The sequence below is a fragment of the Syngnathus acus genome, chromosome 10, assembly GCF_901709675.1.
Source record: "Syngnathus acus chromosome 10, fSynAcu1.2, whole genome shotgun sequence".
In the NCBI taxonomy this organism is placed as follows: domain Eukaryota; kingdom Metazoa; phylum Chordata; class Actinopteri; order Syngnathiformes; family Syngnathidae; genus Syngnathus; species Syngnathus acus.
This window is the reverse complement of record NC_051095.1, coordinates 5,320,909-5,339,312: the sequence shown is the minus strand read 5'-3', so window position 1 is coordinate 5,339,312 and position 18,404 is coordinate 5,320,909. Positions and strand designations below refer to the sequence as shown.

The 18,404-nt window shown below is 45.3% G+C and overlaps 4 protein-coding genes and 2 non-coding genes across 8 annotated transcripts; 5 read left to right on the top strand and 1 right to left on the bottom strand.

Annotated features, from left to right (window-relative positions):
* Nucleotides 1-154: 154 nt before the first annotated feature.
* trnar-ucu lies at nt 155-242 on the bottom strand. The gene is given in 2 exon segments: nt 155-190; nt 206-242. It is a non-coding gene; the product is annotated as a tRNA-Arg (tRNA).
* A 548-nt stretch (nt 243-790) lies between these two features.
* Nucleotides 791-4,882, top strand: coro1b (coronin, actin binding protein, 1B). Its single transcript, XM_037261861.1, has 11 exons — nt 791-1,122; nt 1,875-2,083; nt 2,155-2,277; nt 2,356-2,485; nt 2,616-2,797; nt 2,865-2,984; nt 3,069-3,173; nt 3,242-3,387; nt 3,471-3,528; nt 3,970-4,257; nt 4,396-4,882. The coding sequence occupies exons 2-11, from the start codon at nt 1,880-1,882 to the stop codon at nt 4,516-4,518; spliced, it is 1,479 nt and encodes a 492-aa protein (XP_037117756.1). The 5' UTR covers nt 791-1,122; nt 1,875-1,879; the 3' UTR covers nt 4,519-4,882.
* A 442-nt stretch (nt 4,883-5,324) lies between these two features.
* On the top strand, nt 5,325-6,442 carry si:ch211-119e14.1. The gene is made up of 2 exons (XM_037261864.1): nt 5,325-5,519; nt 5,920-6,442. The coding sequence occupies exons 1-2, from the start codon at nt 5,369-5,371 to the stop codon at nt 6,372-6,374; spliced, it is 606 nt and encodes a 201-aa protein (XP_037117759.1). The 5' UTR covers nt 5,325-5,368; the 3' UTR covers nt 6,375-6,442.
* Nucleotides 6,443-6,930: 488 nt separating this feature from the next.
* trnaa-cgc lies at nt 6,931-7,002 on the top strand. The gene has a single exon. It is a non-coding gene; the product is annotated as a tRNA-Ala (tRNA).
* A 220-nt stretch (nt 7,003-7,222) lies between these two features.
* On the top strand, nt 7,223-14,425 carry dtx4a (deltex 4, E3 ubiquitin ligase a). Of its 2 annotated transcripts, none has more exons than XM_037261859.1 (8): nt 7,223-7,675; nt 8,326-9,370; nt 11,567-11,628; nt 11,844-12,005; nt 12,090-12,151; nt 12,239-12,559; nt 12,645-12,734; nt 12,851-14,425. In XM_037261859.1, the coding sequence occupies exons 1-8, from the start codon at nt 7,468-7,470 to the stop codon at nt 13,079-13,081; spliced, it is 2,181 nt and encodes a 726-aa protein (XP_037117754.1). In that variant the 5' UTR covers nt 7,223-7,467; the 3' UTR covers nt 13,082-14,425. The 2 variants fall into 2 exon arrangements, with proteins under 2 accessions (XP_037117754.1, XP_037117755.1); XM_037261860.1 differs by having other exon boundaries at nt 7,223-7,679.
* An 846-nt stretch (nt 14,426-15,271) lies between these two features.
* On the top strand, nt 15,272-17,932 carry msantd1 (Myb/SANT-like DNA-binding domain containing 1). Of its 2 annotated transcripts, XM_037261863.1 has the most exons (4): nt 15,272-15,944; nt 16,020-16,120; nt 16,196-16,334; nt 17,532-17,932. In XM_037261863.1, the coding sequence occupies exons 1-4, from the start codon at nt 15,688-15,690 to the stop codon at nt 17,791-17,793; spliced, it is 759 nt and encodes a 252-aa protein (XP_037117758.1). In that variant the 5' UTR covers nt 15,272-15,687; the 3' UTR covers nt 17,794-17,932. The 2 variants fall into 2 exon arrangements, with proteins under 2 accessions (XP_037117758.1, XP_037117757.1); XM_037261862.1 differs by having other exon boundaries at nt 15,274-15,944; nt 16,020-16,334.
* The last annotated feature ends 472 nt before the right edge of the window (nt 17,933-18,404 follow it).

The window sequence follows — 18,404 nt, the reverse complement described above, 5'->3', positions numbered from 1 at the left end:
ATACACCGCGCATGCGCACAGTCGCCTGGAAAGTATCGACGTGGAGTTTTTTACCCCCACGTTTTCTACTTTAAGCACACAAGGAAATTTGTATTTTCCTTAAATAAGTTGGTACGATCAATTTTGACGTACAACCAATAAAGATGAAAAAATGCGACTCCGGTGGGACTCGAACCCACAACCTTTGAATTACTACATCGCAGTCTAGAAGTCCAATGCGCTGTCCATTGCGCCACGGAGCCACCTGTTGGTTACACTGATTTTGACTTAGATATTCCTATAAGAAGTGCAAGCGTTGGATACTAAGTAAACATTTATCTTATGCAAAACTATAAAGTGAATACAGAAACACCTTTCAAGATTGTGCCCGTGTTTCTATACCTGGGTCGTTTTACGTCATTTAGGATGACTATTTTGTGTTGACAACCACGCGTATCGTTAGTAACAATTGAAAAAAACCCACATTGCGAGTACTACAGATAGTAACATCATAGAAACATGTACGAATAAGTAATATATTTGCATTTCTAATTCTTTTATTCGGTAACTAAGGACAATCACTGGCCTCTAGTGGTTGAACGTGATCATGGCGTAAAACACATTGAGGTGCATTGTGGGACATGTAGTTTACAAAAACAGCAAAGCATGGCTCAGCAAGTGCCGGAGAGGCTAAAACGCAATAATACAGGTGCCGAATGTTGTCATAGCTCGAAACGTACAATTATTTTATAGGTGAAGAACTTTCATTCTGAGGGAGCAGTGTAATTGGCTTGAGAGAGTCATGTGACAAAAGCTAGCCTCCTCACTCTGGAGCGCGTTCCCTGCCTCCCGTTGTTCGATGCGCATCGTATCCGGATCAACATCCTCATCATCAATCCTCCTCCAGCCACACCGTTTTCCAGTCACAGGCCACCGGTGTTTTCGATTATGTCAGCGAACATGCGTAATTGGGGCTCCCAAGAACTGGCACCTCGATTTCTTTGAAAATGCATGCCAGAATCTCGTGTTTTGTAGGTCGTGAACGCCACTTCGGGACACGGGAGTGGATTAAGTTACAGTTGGATTATTGGTCTGCGCTTTGTTGCCACGCTGTTTCTTGCTAAATCGCCGCAAAGAAGCCAGGTAGGCAGTAAAATGCAACATTATTCGGTTTTTAGCAGCGTTTCATCACACGCATGCGCACTTGTTTTCGCCCAGCAGACAATTGGAATGGAGAACCCTGTTATTCCTGCACCAGTACAGGAGAAACAAACGCGTTGTTGCACAGGCCCAAGCCACACTCTGGGCCTTGTTTAAATAGCACGATCGTAGTCACCATATTGTGCTTCCAGTAAGCATTACTGTTATTTTGATGGGGGTGTAGAGTTACCAGCCCAACCCCCACTCACATTGCACAGTACACAAGTGGACATTTCAAACAATAGAAAACAATAATACATTCCAACGAAGATTAACAGGATTTACAATAACACCAAATCCAGTACGCATCAGATACTGCGAGACCATACAAGATCACCACCCCCTTCGAGGTTGATTATTGCTAGACTTCTCACCCATAATATACATCTGGGTTTTTTTTTGCAGCTGAGTAAGTAACTATATGACAAAATATGATATGACAATAGATACTGTGAGACTTAGCCAGAATTCCCCCTAGAGCACAGCTGTCAAACTAAGGCTCGGGGGCCAGATCCGGCCCCCTCACATCATTTTAAGTACAATGTTGCTTGTGACAAAAATTAGTTTGACACCCAAAGAAGTGTGCATGCGCTGATGAATTCCTGATGTCTGGCCCTCTTGGCAGCTAAGTAAACAAACATTATTGGTTACTAAACAAGAAAAATGTGAGACCATGGAGCTTCAATTCTTGACAGGCAAAATGTCTTTTCGGCGAGGTGTGGTGCGGCAGAGCAAGTTCCGCCACGTGTTCGCGCAGGCGTGGAAAGCCGAGCACTGCCTGGATGATGTGCGTGTCTCGCGGGTGACGTGGGACGGCCCGCTGAGTGCCGTCAACCCCAAGTTCTTGGCGGTCATCATCGAAGCGGGAGGCGGAGGGGCTTTCCTGGTGGTCCCCATCGGCAAGGTTTCCGCGCGTCTTCTCCACTTTTCGATCTTTTGGGGTGCGTGCTTTGACAACACTATCCCTGAAAACAGAGCGGCAGGGTCGATCAGTCGTGTCCGACTGTGTGCGGCCACGCGGCGCCAGTGTTGGACATTCAATGGTCTCCTCATGACGACAATATCATCGCGAGCGCCTCGGAGGACTGCACCGTAAAGGTCCGTCATTCTAATGCATGTTGGTTCGTCTTGAGCCGCTCCGCTGCCATGTTGTTTTGTCACTTCCGATTTGTGCAGGTGTGGCAGATCCCCGACGGGGGCCTGACGGCTCCCATGACCGAAGCCGTGGTCACCCTGGAGGGGCACAGTAAAAGGGTGGGCATCCTAGCCTGGCACCCGACTGCTTTCAACATCCTCTTAACTGCGGGTAACGAAAACACCCTGTGAGCGTTCTTGTAGCAGACACCGTGAGACCGTGAAAATAAAGACTGAGTGACTCAACTGGAACAAATAGCCGGTTCTTTCTAGTCGAGTAAATAAAGACCACTCTTTCCAAGGCTGCGATAACGTGATTGTGCTGTGGAACGTGGGCACGGGGGAGCTGCTGTACCAATTGGCCGACGCCCACCCGGACTTGATCTACAGCGTCAGCTGGAACAAGAACGGAAGTGCCATCTGCACCGTGTGCAAGGACAAGGCGCTACGTGTCATTGACCCGCGGAGGGGCACCGTCCTCAAGGTAGCCCGCAACCATCATTTGAGAGCTTTCCATTCTCAATTGAAATGATGACCTCGTACGTTTCCAGGTCAGAGAGAAGGTTCATGACGGCACCAGACCCATGCGAGCCGTGTTCCTCTCCGACGGCAAGATCCTGACCACAGGCTTCAGTCGGATGAGTGACAGACAAGTGGCGCTATGGGATACGGTACAAGCAGTTTGCATTTTACCGTTTTCTTTCAACAGTCAATTTTCTCCTGAATGCAACCACCGTCGATTTGTGGCGTTGCAGAAAGATCTCTCTGAGCCAATGGCGGTGCAGGAGATGGACACGAGCAACGGCGTCCTTCTCCCCTTTTACGACCCTGACACCAACATGGTGTACCTGTTGGGCAAGGTGAGGGCATGCGTCGCCGTTTGCCCGGCCCGCCGTTAACATCAGAGTGCTCGTCATCTGGCTTCCAGGGAGACTGCACCATTCGCTACTTTGAGGTGACGGACGAATCCCCCTACGTCCACTTCCTCAGTCTATACAGCAGCAAGGAGCCACAGAGGGGGGCGGGCTTCCTCAGTAAACGAGGGGTGGACGTCAACAAGTGTGAAATTGCCAGGTAGGAATTCTGCAAATCTCGAATTTGCTCAGCGGGATGATGACAAAGACAAAAAAAAAAAAGTGATTTCTCTTTGGTCATAGGTTCTACAAACTGCATGAAAGGAAAGTGGAACCCATTTCGATGACAGTACCGAGAAAGGTAATGGTTCCGCCGATCACTAAATTCTACTAAAGACACAATGGGCCCTATTTTTTTTGCTCAGTGCAAAGTCCAGTCTAACGCAGCATATGGGTTGAGTTTTTTTTTTCTATTGGTATTTTTGTAGACAGGTGCGGTTGAAAAGGGGCGTTTGCGCCATTGTGAGCGTGAACACAACCAACTAACTTCCTGGACAAATAAAATGGTTCCAGTCCTTCAATCTTTTGACATTGTAGAGGCAGAAATAAACTCACTGAAGTCCATGCAGACGATCAAAGCTCGCAAAACTATGTTTATAAGGAACTGTAAGCAGACTTGCACTTGCGGATGATGTCAAGTTGATCAGGGCAATCACAAATTATCGCCTTCCGCCCAAAGTGAAATTGGATAATTCCGCTATGACGCCAAGTCACTTGTGCTTGTTTCTTGTGGTGCGTGCAGTCAGATCTCTTCCAAGGGGACCTTTACCCGGACACGGCCGGTTTAGAGCCCGCGCTTCTGGCTGACGAATGGATCGCCGGCCGGGACGCGCCGCCCCTGCTGGTGTCCCTGAGCGGAGGCTATGCGGCGCCGCCATCCAAGCACCGGGACACGCTCAGGATCAAGCCCGGGCTGGCCTCGCAGGACTCGACACCGGCGGCGGCCCCCGCCACCAAGGAGCCCGAGGATGAGGAGCCACGTGCCATCACCAGGGAGACAAGCGGCCACACTGAGAGGCCTAAGCGAGAGGTGATCATAAAAATTACAATTGTTAAAATACCATAGCAGCAACTTTTCTCATAACAGTTAAACTCCTCCAAAAAAAAGACAATATCGCGTCAAGAATTCCACATCCACAGCTAACGGGAGGTTGCTGTTTGTTTCCAGGACGACATTCTGAACGAGCTTTTGTCGGAGATGAAGGCGCTGCGTGCCGTGGTGCTCGCTCAGAGCCAGCGCATCGAGTTGCTGGAGAGGCAACTGGCTCGCATCGAAGATGGCGACGTATGAACCGACACCTCCCGTAGAAGAAGAACCTCTAGGGCTATTTAATCAGGTAGTTGAACGCTGCTAAACCGTGATCAGATCCAAGACCTCAAAGTTACGATGTAGCGCGAAACGTCATCTGATGTTCTTTGCTTAGCGAAAGAAAAATCCAACTGTGGAGGCTAGCTGATGACTTTTGTGATTTTAGAACTTGGTGTCAGTTGAACGTGGATTTCTTGTATCGCTGTTTTTTTTTCTTTCTCGCTTTAGATTCTGAGTGATTTGTTACTCGGTCTGTTGAGCATTCCCAACTTTATATATGCACTGATCGCAACACCTGAGATGTGGTTGTAGCAAATGGAATAAAGTGTTGTTTGTATTCATTCAACTGCTCTGGTCTCATTTTGAAATAGTATTAAAAAAACAAAAAAAAAACAAGGGAAGGGTGGAGAGGCCAATTTAATGATGAAATAACACGAATAACAACATAAGAAAAAAAATATTATGGCATCTTGTAACATTTACAAATTTTGACTGCTTGCTCAATTGATAATTGTTTCAAAAATGCATCTTAAAACTTGTGCAATTCTGCTTTTTCCAATTAATTTAAATTTTCAAATGTAAAATTTTGCAAGTCTTAATAGTTGGATTTAAATCGCACACAATTAGTACTCGACATGTTAAGGAGACTTTCTTACTCTATTTATTTTCTGGCATAAATCTTTAAATTTAATATTTAAACTTTTTAAATTGGAGTATCTATCTATCTTTAAATTGATCGAATCTAATTCAAGATGACAATATTTGAGCATCTAAACTACAGAATGACATCATTAAGTTCTATTTTTGAAACGTCTTCCTCTTTCTATATCGTATGTACAGTATTTGCTATTCCTCCACCTCATCCCTCCTACAAATCAGCTCGCATTTTCCGCTTCGCCTCAATATCACGTTGCACTCGAAACAAGTCAAGTCGGCTGCTCTTAACATTTTTTTCTCCTACGAACCACTCGTTCACAACATGGGTAAGTTGTTTTTGCCATTATTATGTTTTAGTCTTAATTTTAACATTGTGTTTTTAACTAACAATAATTCTAGTATTGTCACTTTTTTGAAAGACATTTGTTGGACTATTACAATAGTGCATGCTCTGCAAGCTGTCTAATGCTTCTCAATTGCCATTGCTTCAGGAAATCAGCAAAAACTGCATGCTGTCTGCCCACTTCCTGTGCACGCAGGCGGGCCTATCTATCATTTTCTCTGTATGTATATACTGTGTGACAACGAAACAGTAATGTGGCTTATGATTGCGATTTAAAATAAGGCCAAAAATTAGCTTTTTTTTTTGGATGTGTCTTGACAAGAAGGTGCTACAACATGTTTTTAGGAAACTCAGCGACCATTGTCCCTCCATCTTTGCTTCAGGTATGGCTAACTCTACCGCGACTGTCGTCTTGCTTTTTTTGATCTTCGTCATCCTGCTTCTGCTGCTCATCGTCTTCTACAAGAAGTTGAACAGGGAGACCAACGGACAATACACTTTACAGCGTGTTGTCTATGGAGAAGGGGGTCTCCGGGACCGCGCCAGAACGATGGCAGCTGTCCTGGAGAACCGCCTGGGAGTTCAATTATGGCCCCATGGCAGTTCTGACGAAGACGGAGAAGAAATGCAGGATTTTCAGGAGGAGCCCAGACAAAAGGCAGAGTATTGTAGTGCATCGAGTGATGGGAGCCAGAATGGTGAAGATGGCAAGCCACAGGGGTGGAGCGTCAAGGCAAGGAGAGAGAGTGAGACACAAGAGGAATCGAGGGGGACTGATGTTTTTATCAATTTAAATCAGTTCTCCAAGAGTGTCATGTGGTCTGAGCAGGATGACTAGCAGACAACACAAGAGTCTCAGAGATGCTAGTTTTCCATTCAATTGTCAATAAACGTAACATGTCAAATCCGCGCTTCCTTCGCATGTCTACATGAGCTTCAGACATCTAGGGTTTCTCCAGAGAATCCAGAAATTCCTTGGAAAATTTTATTTCCTTAAAAGGGTTTCAGAAAATGGTAGTTTCTCCAAATGTCTCGATTGACCCTAACCCAACTACAGATAAATGAAATAGACATTCCTCTTTCATACTTGGGCGAGGTTTTTCTCCAAAAGTCCTCAATGACTTTAGAAATAATGTAATGTCTCAAAAGTGACAATAGGCCTGATAAATGCCCTGATTCTTTGTCACTTGAAAAATAAATAAACACCACTAAAGCTCCAATTTGACCAATAGCTGCTGTACTTATGATAAAAAGATCATTATGTGTCATGGCAGATATCATGTTATGACATTAATCTATAATTATACAGTGGCAAACCAATACAATAACGTAATTTCGTGCACTGGCAGTAGATGATGAATAAGAATATAATTCTGTCGACTTGTCCGCATGGTGGGGATGTAGCTCAGTGGTAGAGCGCATGCTTCGCATGTATGAGGTCCCGGGTTCAATCCCCGGCATCTCCACATTTTATGTTATAGTTTTGAAACTGGGATGAAAATAATTGCGAAGAATTACAGAAATAACGATCTCTAATAAATACAGAATAACTAAGAATTACAGAAATAACGATCTCTATTTTCATTGACTGTCAGTAGACTGAGCTGTCAAATTTATTTTGGGTTTAATTTCCCTCATATGGTTATTTGTTTTAATTCAACCACGTCATTAGTATTTTGACTTTAGAGTGATTTATTCTTTTTTTTTACGGCCTGGTCGGTGTCGGTTGGTAGGGGGGGGGGGTCGACCAGTTGCTGCTGCACACCCGGAACTACAAACACGGCAGGTACGATTTGCATCTGTGCCGATTATGTTGCAAATAACGCGCACACACAAAACGTCAACACTACAAGATGGACGTTGGCGTGCTGTCGCGATGCTGCTGCTGCTGCTTTCGTCGTCGTTGATGTGTCGGGACGACACCGAGTAGGATGTTACTCGCGTCCGCCGCGGTCGTGTGGGAATGGCTGAATGAGCACGGCCGCTGGCGGCCCTACAGCCCGGCGGTATGTCACCACATCGAGGCGGTCATCCGGAGCGACCCGCGCTGCGCTAGCGTGGTCCTCGGCCAGGTGGACTCTCGCCTCTCGCCCTACATCATCGACCTGCAGTCCATGCACCAGTTCCGCCAGGACACGGGTGGGTGAGCGGCCCGTTCCGGAGGCATCTTTCTTTCTTCTGGCGCAAAAATGACGTCTTGTTTTTGCACTCGTGCATGTGCATTGTGCAACTTGTCCGAAAGTAATGGGACGCGGTGCACATACAAAGCCAACACGCCCAAGAAATAATTAGAACGTCAAAATGCATCAATGCAACAAGTTGACTCAGGGGGAATATTTAGGATGGGCATGCATGTGCCCTGCTAGCGACCAGTTCAGGGTGTAGTCTGCTTTTCACCCGATGTCAGCAGGGATAGGCTCGAGTATATGAGCCGCTTTCACTAAAAGCCGGGGCTTTTCTGTTAAACGGCAGCGACGCTGAATGGTGGAAGAAATCAAGCCTCACATTTTCCACCTTTGGAGGTAGAACAGTGCTTCCCTGCAATACGAATAGCGTGCCGTATATTTTTTCTACTAATATATAGACCGAGTGACCTGTTACATACTGCATCAAAAGGCATTTGCCATCCCACATTTAAATGGGAGTGACATAGATTGCAGGTGGGAATTCAACCTGGCAATTTGCGGCACATGTTTCTTTCCATCGTTGATGTTGAAAACAAAGCGAAAAATGTGGTATGGAACGTCCCTACTTTGATTATTGATGCGGCCACTTTTGCCAATTCACAGGCACCCTTCGAGCGGTCCGGCGTGGCTTCTATGAGCCCACCTCAGCGCCCGGCCAGGGCTGGCTGTGGGAGTGGGAGAACGACGTGGGCAGTTGGACACCGTATGACACGGAGGTGGGCATCGCCATCCAGGCGGCGCGGGACCGCCAGCAGCCCTGGCTGGACCTGTCACCGCTGGGTTTCTGCTACCTTATCGACTTTGGGAGTATGACCCAAATCAACGGGCAGACGCGGCGATGCCGTCGCATTCAGCGACGCGCCGATTTAGCGTACCCCTTGGTGTCAGGCCCCCTGCCCAAATCCCAGCACGCGTGGGCACCCGCGTCCGCTCCACACCCCGGAGGATTTACGGACATTACCGCAGGGGGTGCGGGAATCAGGATGGGCGGTGCGGGGGGAGGCAATGGTAGCGCGTACCCCAGCGGGGCACTCCCCGCTTCAGCTATCACCTCTTTGGGAGCGCCCTGCGCCTGCCAGCAGTGCATGCTGCTGCTCAGTGTCAAGGTGGGCACTGTGTCCAACGCTCAAACTCTGGGTCGGAGACCACCTCAGACTAAACCGCCTAGTCCCAAACTTAGCAGTCATTTGATCCCTGGAGGGGCCTGGTCACTCACCCTCCCACGACTGCCCTCCATCTCACGGTCGTTCTCCCCTCATAGGACGTCCGTAGTCGGGGCGACGGGCGGCGGTCTCGCTATGGCGAGTACGGGTACGAGCGGCGGCTTCGCACACTCGCTCTCCCTTCTCAGCTCGGCCACCACCGCCCTGTCACTGAACTCCGGCCGCCCGCCGCCCCCATCGCTCCCCCCACCGCCGCCGCCCTCACTGTCCACCCAGCCTCACCCTTCCACCTCGCCGCCCTGTTCGACTCCTGCGGCGCCCGCTCCGGGCCCGCCTCTCGCCTCGGCCGGCGCGCCCTCACCTTCCGCCCGCGTGCTGGGCCCGCTGACTACAACTCTGCCACCGCGGTCCAGCCTGGCGGGGCTGAGCCGACCGGCGCTCCAGCGTCTCGCCATGGCTCAGTCCCGCGCTCTCATCGCCTCAGGGTGAGTAGACACGGTTTTGACACACTTGCATATTAGTCAGGACATTGGAGGAAGGTCACGTTTTCAGGTGAGAGTACTTCCGGCAGATGGGTGAGCCTGCTGGCACCCACGTCAGAAAATCAAAAGCCCTTCTGATCAAAATCCAGAGAGAGTACCACCTGTTGTTAACTGATTATCTCGGGCAAGAGCGCCAAGGGCAAGCGGTGTTGGGATTACCTTACAAGATTTTGGTCACTTGATTTGTTAGTTAGCGGGATTAGGTGGTGGAGGATACATGTGTGAATATAGATGTGTGTATGTGCTATTTTAATCCCTATTTTTTATATCAGTTTACAAGTATTATGATGGACCAAGCCACAACAGTGCATGTAGTGGCCATTTTACTAGGACTGGACATTTAGGACCGTGTTTTTGCGGGATTTAAGGAATTTAAAAAACAGTCCAAATTTGCGTCTTTTTTTTTTTTTTCAACAAAATGTGTTTTGCTAGGATTTTGAATTTTTTTTATTGCCTGTGGGAACATGTAAGAAAAACTTAGGGGTAGGGTAGTCACGAGCTATCTACATATATATTTTCTCACTTCATTTAAGAGTTGCTCATGTGCAAAAGTTTCCTAGTCCCAGATGGAAGCTGGCCTAATGCCGGGAGATTAGCCGCAATCCAAAAAACGTGACTTGCTGACATGCTTCTGCTTGCTTGTTGGTAAACAAACCAATATAGCCGCCGGAAGTGTAATCACGTTGACCAGAACAGAAACCTGATGTTTGATATTTATCTGTACGTACCCTGAGAGGATTTTCTGTTTCTGGCTTAATAAGGACAAGATTTGCAGAAAACTGCGAGCGGTTTGTATTACTGAGCTCGGGTAACCACAACAGTGGAAAAATAACGAATGGTTTTGTTTCCTCTTTCGCAGAATCAAATATGCAATCATCCAAATACAAATAAATATATATTAGTATAAAAAGGGGAGTGCAATAATGTGAATAAATAAAATTATACTAATTCAATCAAATAAAATCTTTAAATAAAAAAGTACTATTCTTGAGGGGGAAAAATATTTCAGCTTCCACAAAATCTAAAATACCACAATACAATTTTGGATTAGCCAAATTGTGTGAAGGTTTGCAGAAGGAAAGATGGGAGCCCCATGATGGAGAAATTAGCTTCCTTATGGCCTCAGTGGTAATCCGTAATGTGACGACTGAATGGCCTACAACTTGAGTTAAGTCAGCAGATGGGAAAAGGCGGATTAGCGCTATAAAAGAGCGAGGCGAGGCGCCACAAATCACGTTGCCGTTCGGCTCAACCGTCGGAGCAGGAGCACTTTATTGCCCCGCCATCTGGATTATCGAAATATTCTCGAAGATGACTGTGATCAAAAGTGGGCGGCCGTAAGTATTGAACGGACTGTTTACTTTATTTTAAAAAATTAACGTTGTAAAATAACACAGGTCGACATTTTGTACAGATTTTTTTTTTTAAATCAGAGATGCTAAATTTTCTGCCGTCATTTTTTTTCTCTAACACATCATGTTTTCATAATAGTAATATAATAATAATCTAAAATGTAATATATGCATATTAGTATTTATTAATGAAGTGTTGGTGGATTTTTTTCTGTAACGCCATACGTTTGATAAAATGCATATTGCGCAAGTTTTTATCGGTCAAATTTAAAACAAAAACAAAAAAATCTCAAAAACATGATGCGTTTGGAAGAAAAAAAAGAGACAATTTTGAAATCAGCCTTAAAACTATCTTAAGGGACACACAAAATCATCTCTTATTAAAATGTGCTGTTGACCAGTGTGATGTTTTGCCATTAGATTGACTATTTGGATTTCGGATGGAAGTCAGCTTTAACTTCCCGACACAAATCTATGAAAGCAACGCTATGCTAGTTCACGAGTAAAATGAAATGGCGACAAACCACGTAGCCAAACCTCGGATGAACAATGCCTTCCAGTTCTCTCAATATTATGCTCATGACGCAAGATAGCAATTTATTATTTTTTATTTTTTTTAAACCGCCAAAGTGGTTTACTCATCTAAACCGCTCACATTCATGACCTGCTGACGTGGAATTGAACTTGACATATGTTGCGGCCAGCTGCGCGCACAACAGACTGATCGGATTTTAGCGCCTTAAGGGTGACCTGTCACCTATCAATGGATGTCTACTTTGTGTTGCAGGGTGCCGACGGTTCCCGTCAAGAACCTGAACGGTTCCAGCCCTGTGCACCCTGCCCTAGCCGGTGAGCACACTGATAAACATTGGAACAAGTTATGCTGTCAGTCTTTAGAAATGTTTTTTTTCCTTTTTTTCCAAGATTTCAAAAGAATTTGTTATCCTAATGTTTGAACTTTTTCTTGTAAATAGGCAACTGTTTAATTTAGGGATGTGTACGGTAGTTTAATTGGTGTTATGATTATGAAAATTTGTAAACTGTTTTGCGTGTTCTCTTTTTAGGGATTACCGGCATCCTTATGAGTGCGGCGGGTCTTCCCGTCTGCCTGACCCGTCCTCCCAAGCTGGTGCTTCACCCACCGCCTGTCAGCAAGAGCGACATCAAACCCGTACCGGGTCTGGGCCACTGCTGTCGCAAAACCACCAAGAAGCAGGCCCGCAAAGGTCTGGAACTTGACAGAGAGAACAAAAAAACCACACATTCAGGAAGCGCATCGAATTGTCTCACGCTCCATTTTCTTGTCATAGGTAGGACCCCCGAGGAGGTGGTTAAGAGATACCTTCAGAAAGTTCGAAATCCCCCTGAAGAGGTAATTTGTTAGTCCCCAAATATGTTGGGAGTTTGAAAAGGCAAAAAAAGCAAAGCAAGTCACGGAAGTGTGTTTGCAACCGTGCAGGACTGCACCATCTGCATGGAAGTCCTATCGGGTCCATCGGGCTACAAAGGCCCCGGCGTGGGCGGCATCTCCCGCGCAGAGTTGGTGGGTCGCCTGGCGCAGTGCGGCCACCAGTACCACCTGCAGTGCCTGGTGGCCATGTACAACAACGGCAACAAGGACGGCAGCCTGCAGTGCCCCACGTGCAAAACCATATACGGCGTCAAAACCGGGAACCAGCCTCCGGGCAAGATGGAGTACCACGTCATCCCCCACTCGCTCCCCGGACATCCTGACTGCAAAACCATCCGCATCATTTACAACATTCCTCCTGGCATTCAGGTAGCGCCGCCGACATGGCGTCGTTGTGGGCGTCGTCCCGTGCGGATTTTGCCTCGCTTGAGGTCATGAACGTGTTGCTCTTTAGGACCTGGAGCACCCAAACCCCGGCAAACCCTTCACCGCCCGTGGCTTCCCAAGACACTGTTACCTCCCGGACAGCGACAAAGGCCGAAAGGTATTGTTAAGAATTCCTAGACGAAGGCCGAGGGGGGTGGGGGGGCTGTAGCCTTGAGGCTGATTTTTCTGATGCCACTGGAGGGAGCACACTTTGAGGAAATCTTACTTGTTCAGGTTCTGAGGCTGCTCCTGGTGGCGTGGGACCGCCGCCTCATATTCTCGGTGGGTACGTCCAGCACCACCGGCGAGTCGGACACGGTCATCTGGAACGAGGTGCACCACAAGACGGAGTTCGGCTCCAACCTGACGGGCCACGGCTATCCCGACCCGGGCCACCTGGACAACGTTCTGGAGGAGCTGAAGGCTCAGGGCATCACCGAGGACGAATGTCTTCCCAGAGATTGAGCCAATCGTGAAAACGGATTCATCTGTCATTTATGGGTGAGGTCTGGATTTTTACCTTCAAGCAGGGGTGGGGGTGACCTAGCTTTTCATCTGGCCCGCCCGCCTTTCAAACCTCAGAGGAGCTGTTTAAGAAAGCCCCAAAACGCTCATACCTTGGCGTACTCCCACATAGCGTTGAAAATTAAGATAAAAAAACAAAAAAACACTTTTGTTTATTTTAGTCTGACGTTCATACAGTCGTTTTGGCTGTGATTGACTTAAATTTAGAGTCGGTCTTAAAAATGCCGATGTCACGTAAAATCAACAAGATGACCTTTTTCACCAGTTTGTCAAGCGTTAAACGTCGGCCTCAAAAGCAGTGCTCTGAATGTTTGATTCATGGTACACGTTTCCATGGAAACTGGTAACCGCTTGTTGTTAGGCTTCAAAAAGGATGATGTCATGTAACGTAGTCAACAAAACAAAAATGTCTGTAATCCATCCATCCCATGTAAACAAGCTCTAAAAAAAAAAAAAAATCTTAGAATGCGATACTCGTAGGTTTTCAAAACATTTGATCTTTTTTTCCCCCACCGTTATTTTTGGGTATATTTTTTATCAATTTGCATTTTTCCAAACACTTTACATGGAAAACAGTAATGCTGTCATTTTGAGTTCTTTTAACGTTTCAGTCTGTAAAATGCTGATTTCATGTAAGCGTCAAAACAACAGCTATGTAAAACAATTTACTTTGAACAAACTCGAGTCTACTTCAATTCGTAATAATTGTTCTCGTTTCTCATGTTAGTTAGGTAACATTTTTCATTTTCCCATGAATTCACAATGGTGCTCTGAGGTTTTCCCCCCACCCCTGTCTTAAAGGAACAGCGACAAAAATAAACCAACAACATGCATGACCTGCAAAATTGCATTTTGATACCACTGTGCACATCCAGTACAAGTCAGTCAGTGTTCAATTACTTCAAACTGTGAGACTTCTGTCAAAAATTGAAGTGCCCCCCTGGCCACTTCAATTGAGCATGGACGTTTGCTGACCTCTAGAGTTACTTTTTGACAACTACATTTCATTTGATTCATTTGTTACTTCTGACATTACTGTATAAACTATCAGCTGACGTGTTTGTATTTGGATTTTGCAATGACTTAATTCTTATTTATGTTATTTGAGGTACATTTAGACATGTCTTAGTTATTTATGCATTCTTTTTGTTATTTTTAATTGTCATTTTTAATATAAAATTGTATATGTAACTATTAAAAGCATTTATATTTTATGTATGGATGTATGCACCTTGTATGTATGTTATATATGTGCGCAAATTTGCATTAAAGTTTGTTTTTTTTCCCTCCGTTTGTGTTATTGTAGACCAGAACTTCCTTCCAAAAATGTCTATTTTTTGATAAACTACTTTTTTTACATTTACAATATTAAATACACATTTGAAGAATTTACAAAAAAAATCACAGCTTTAATTGATTTCTTTTTTAAATTGTATCAAAATATCCTTTAAATTAATCAAAGTAAATTCATAATAGAATACGCAAATAAAAATTACTTATAAGTAATAAAAGCATTTAAAAAGTTAAAATCCCTAAATCATTTTTACTGTAGCATACACACAAATGTTCTCAAATAAAACTAACAGTGCGTTACTTACGACCTGAGTTGCGCCGGACTGGTTGATCTGTAGATTAGTCTATCCCTTGGATTAACAGTCTGGATTACTTCCGCTTTAAACCCTGAAAAAGAAAAGAAAGAGAAGTTAGCCAGTTGCAATTGGATCACCCTTTTTTGTTTTTGTTAAAAAGGTATGCCGTCATTTTTCTTGGCCTTATTTTTGCATACTGGCTTATGAATTGGTCCGTGGACTTGTCACATTTTAAAAGGTAAATTTCAACAATACCAATGTACGCTCTAATCTAAAAATCAACTTCATCTGTGCAGCTAAATCAGATTCATGTGATGTCACAATCGTCTCGAAGCTTTTAATTGGCCTAAAAATAAGAAAGGAGTAATTGCTTTCGTTTTATCGGGGCGTCAGTCCCCATATGTATCCACTTTGTGAAAATGACACGAGGTGATTATTTGGTGGACCCCGATTTGCGAGTCACACCCCTGCAGGGAACGAGATGATCCGACAAAAGCTTTTAAAGGAAGCGCATTCTGGGCTGCCCAGTCGTCAAAGAAACAAAAAGCAGTCTGCCCTCATTCTGCCCCTCCCCCGCTCTTTGCATTTCAGCAATGGCGTCCGCTCACACTGCTGCCTTTCAGCTAAAAGCTTTTTATGTCCCAGCCCAATGCAGCAGCAGCAGCAGCAGGAAGAAGAGTGGCGCGGGTGGGGGGAGTGGGAGTGGTTAGGGTGAAAAAGAAAGGCCTCCTTAGGCCGTCGCCAGGGCAACTGTGACATCATCGAGCACTAAAAGCTTTTAACCGGATTCCTCTCCTGCTTTAGGCCCCATTTTGAGTGCTCTTTCAGTCTGTCCTGGAGGGGGGAGGTGCAAAGTCAGGACTTAGCGTGTGCTTCCCTCCTCACCTTCGCAAGCTCACATTGCACCACACAGAACCGTAAAAGCCTTTCAAAGCAAAGAGCTTTTTGCGGGGAAAGATGGCAGCGGGAGATGACTTTGCCTATTTAATTACTCATCCTCAGGGCGAGAAGCACCGGCGGGCCCCCAACTGGACTGACGGTGAAATGAAGGCCCTGCTCTACATTTGGGAGGAGAACCACAATGAGCTGAAAACTAGCAAGAGGAACGCAAAGGTTTACGAGAGGATGTCGCAGCGGTTTTTCCAGCTGACGGGCGAGCAACGCTTCAAAGAGGAGATCAAGATGAAGATCACAAATATGTCCTTCCAATACAGGCCAGTCAACCTCAAACTTCGCCATCATGTCACAAAAAGTGTTGCTCATTTTTCTTTCTTTTATTTTTTAAACAGGCGACTTAAATCCAACGCCACGGAAAGCGGCGAGACCCCCGACTGGCCGTATTACAAAGCTATCGAGAAGATTCTATCCAAGCCTGTGGAGGTCGGACAAGGTAACTGGGCCGAGTCTCAAGGTGAGTCCCGGGATGAGTCCCAGGCCTCGACGAGTGCTGGTAATTCCTCCCAAGGTGGCGACAACCCATTGGCCCAGCCGGAGCAGGAGGTGATGGGCTTCCTGCCCGAATATACAGGCTCTTCAGATGAAATGGAGATCAAGCAGGAACTGGACTCTTGGAACTCTGACAGTGAGCACACACAAGGCTCCAGGTAACCACTGTGAAGTAGAGCAGTGTTTCCCAAACTTTTTTCATTCACGGCACACCTTTTCATTGGAAAAAATCTCGCGGCACACCGCCAACAAAATTCTGTTAAGCTCCTATATTAAAATCAGTTATATTAAAACGAAAGACGTAAAGTCCTATTCCTATATATGTATGGAGAGTCGAATAATTCAATAGAAATAAATACGAAATATTTTTTAAATTGTATTCCTTTTTTTAAATAAAAGTGACAGTTTTTTAAAATGGTTTTAGACGGTGTAAGAAATAAACTATTTAAAGTGATTGTGATTCAAATAAAAGAATCAACGTGATTTTGTTTACTGTTTTAGACTAGGTCCAACAATAAGAACAAAGTCACTTTTAAAGACGCTCTGCTGTTCTGACAGCAGCTGAGTGGCTATCACAGTCGAGGTGTCTCGACTTGACTGTTTATTTTATGTATGTGAAAAATAACCAATCCAGGTTCTCCGGTTGAACTGCATGCTGTGATTTCCATTGGACCACAAACGCACCACAACCGTCATAGTGTCTGTCACTGTTAGCAAACGCACACAGCAACACACACATAACCTGAATATGTGCCGATGCAATACAATCAGACCGACACAATATGAAATCTCAAGATTCTCCGATTCTCCACGCATGCACGATTAGCAAGTGGCTGACCAGGCCTTGCGCGAACTGACCAGTGGTTTGGCGATCCTGTTTACAATGCGCTCCGTAATTAATATTAAACAATCCCACGGCACAGCTGTGTGTGCTGAGTACAGTGTCAGCATTTTTTCTCTTCAAAACCTTCTCCATCACTGTCACTATCGACTCGCCTCGCTATCCACAATGACAACGTCGCTGTCAATGCTACCTGCATGGGCATCCCATATACCTGCCGCTGCATCCATGCGTCACCCATTTTCTCGTCTGCAAGCAGGAGGCAAATCGCTACCTGCTGCTGCCACCTTCTGATATGGAAGATATGATTACTCTGCCGGGCGCTACACCGCACAGGCGCACAAATTGGAGAATTTCCCACGGCACCCCTGACAATATTTTGCGGCACACCAGTGTGCCGCGGCACACCAGTGTGCCGCGGCACCCCGGTTGAAAAACACTGATGTAGAGAGAGCGCGAGAGAATGAGATTTTTCTTTTTTTTTTGCCTGATTGTCTTTTTATCTTCTCATCAGCTCCCATCCAGTGTCTAGCAAGCAAAAGACCACAAAAAGACAGCATTTCCTAAAGCGGAGGAAGCTGCAGATAATGCAGGCCATGCTGCGGCAACAAAAGCGCTCCAACCAAGCCATTGAGGAAACGTGCAGGGAGGTCCGCCGGGCCCTGCATCAGCAGAATCTGCTCCAGGTCCAGTGTATGCAGATGCAAGAGCGCATGATGAATCTTCTGGAGAAAATGATTTTGCCGTCCTCCACAAGCGGGAAGAACAAAATATGAAGTGCAGCATCTCCATAGTTTTTTTGTTTAGTTATTTGAATTTTGTTTTTTTAGGCCCTCCACAAGTTTATTGCACGCATGTAAAAATGAATGCGCTTATTTGCATTGCCGTAGAATTAAACAAAATAGTTTGACATTATTTTGCTGTGTGTGTTTAAATCATTTTTGTGGCCTGATGAGCTTCCGTTGTTCTCCAAACTGTGAGGGCGGGACAGAAGACAGACTGTTGGAGTACTTTGGACCTGAGTGGTTTACGTCAGGGCTGGGGAACACACTGCAAATTTCCAACTCCATTTTATCAAAAGATTAAAAAATAAAACATTTTGAAGATACTGTGCCAAATGAGCACAAATACATTTTTAAAGTAAAACAAATACTACCATACTGCGCCAAATACATGTCCTTTAACTTTGTAAAACTGCATTTTAACTTTACCAAATTAAATCATTTTAGACATTTTACAATCGTTAAATTTTTTGCACGTTACAATTAAATTCAGATTTTAGGAATAAATCATTGATATCATTAACAAAAAAACGTTTCTTTTTAAAATTCTGAGAATAACTTTTTTTTACAGTTAATCATCGCTAAACCACATTTTAAATGTGTAT

Coding starts and splice junctions, on each gene's coding strand:
- msantd1 (XM_037261862.1), top strand. CDS start 15,688: ATGGCAGCGGGAGATGACTTTGCCTATTTAATTACTCATCCTCAGGGC. Junction 15,945..16,019: donor AATATGTCCTTCCAATACAG/GCCAGTCAACCT, acceptor TTTTTTAAACAG/GCGACTTAAATCCAACGCCA. Junction 16,335..17,531: donor GAGCACACACAAGGCTCCAG/GTAACCACTGTG, acceptor TCTTCTCATCAG/CTCCCATCCAGTGTCTAGCA.
- coro1b (XM_037261861.1), top strand. CDS start 1,880: ATGTCTTTTCGGCGAGGTGTGGTGCGGCAGAGCAAGTTCCGCCACGTG. Junction 3,388..3,470: donor AACAAGTGTGAAATTGCCAG/GTAGGAATTCTG, acceptor CTTTGGTCATAG/GTTCTACAAACTGCATGAAA. Junction 3,529..3,969: donor CGATGACAGTACCGAGAAAG/GTAATGGTTCCG, acceptor TGGTGCGTGCAG/TCAGATCTCTTCCAAGGGGA.
- dtx4a (XM_037261859.1), top strand. CDS start 7,468: ATGTTACTCGCGTCCGCCGCGGTCGTGTGGGAATGGCTGAATGAGCAC. Junction 12,006..12,089: donor CAAGAAGCAGGCCCGCAAAG/GTCTGGAACTTG, acceptor TTCTTGTCATAG/GTAGGACCCCCGAGGAGGTG. Junction 12,735..12,850: donor ACAGCGACAAAGGCCGAAAG/GTATTGTTAAGA, acceptor TTACTTGTTCAG/GTTCTGAGGCTGCTCCTGGT.
- si:ch211-119e14.1 (XM_037261864.1), top strand. CDS start 5,369: ATGTACAGTATTTGCTATTCCTCCACCTCATCCCTCCTACAAATCAGC. Junction 5,520..5,919: donor ACCACTCGTTCACAACATGG/GTAAGTTGTTTT, acceptor TCTTTGCTTCAG/GTATGGCTAACTCTACCGCG.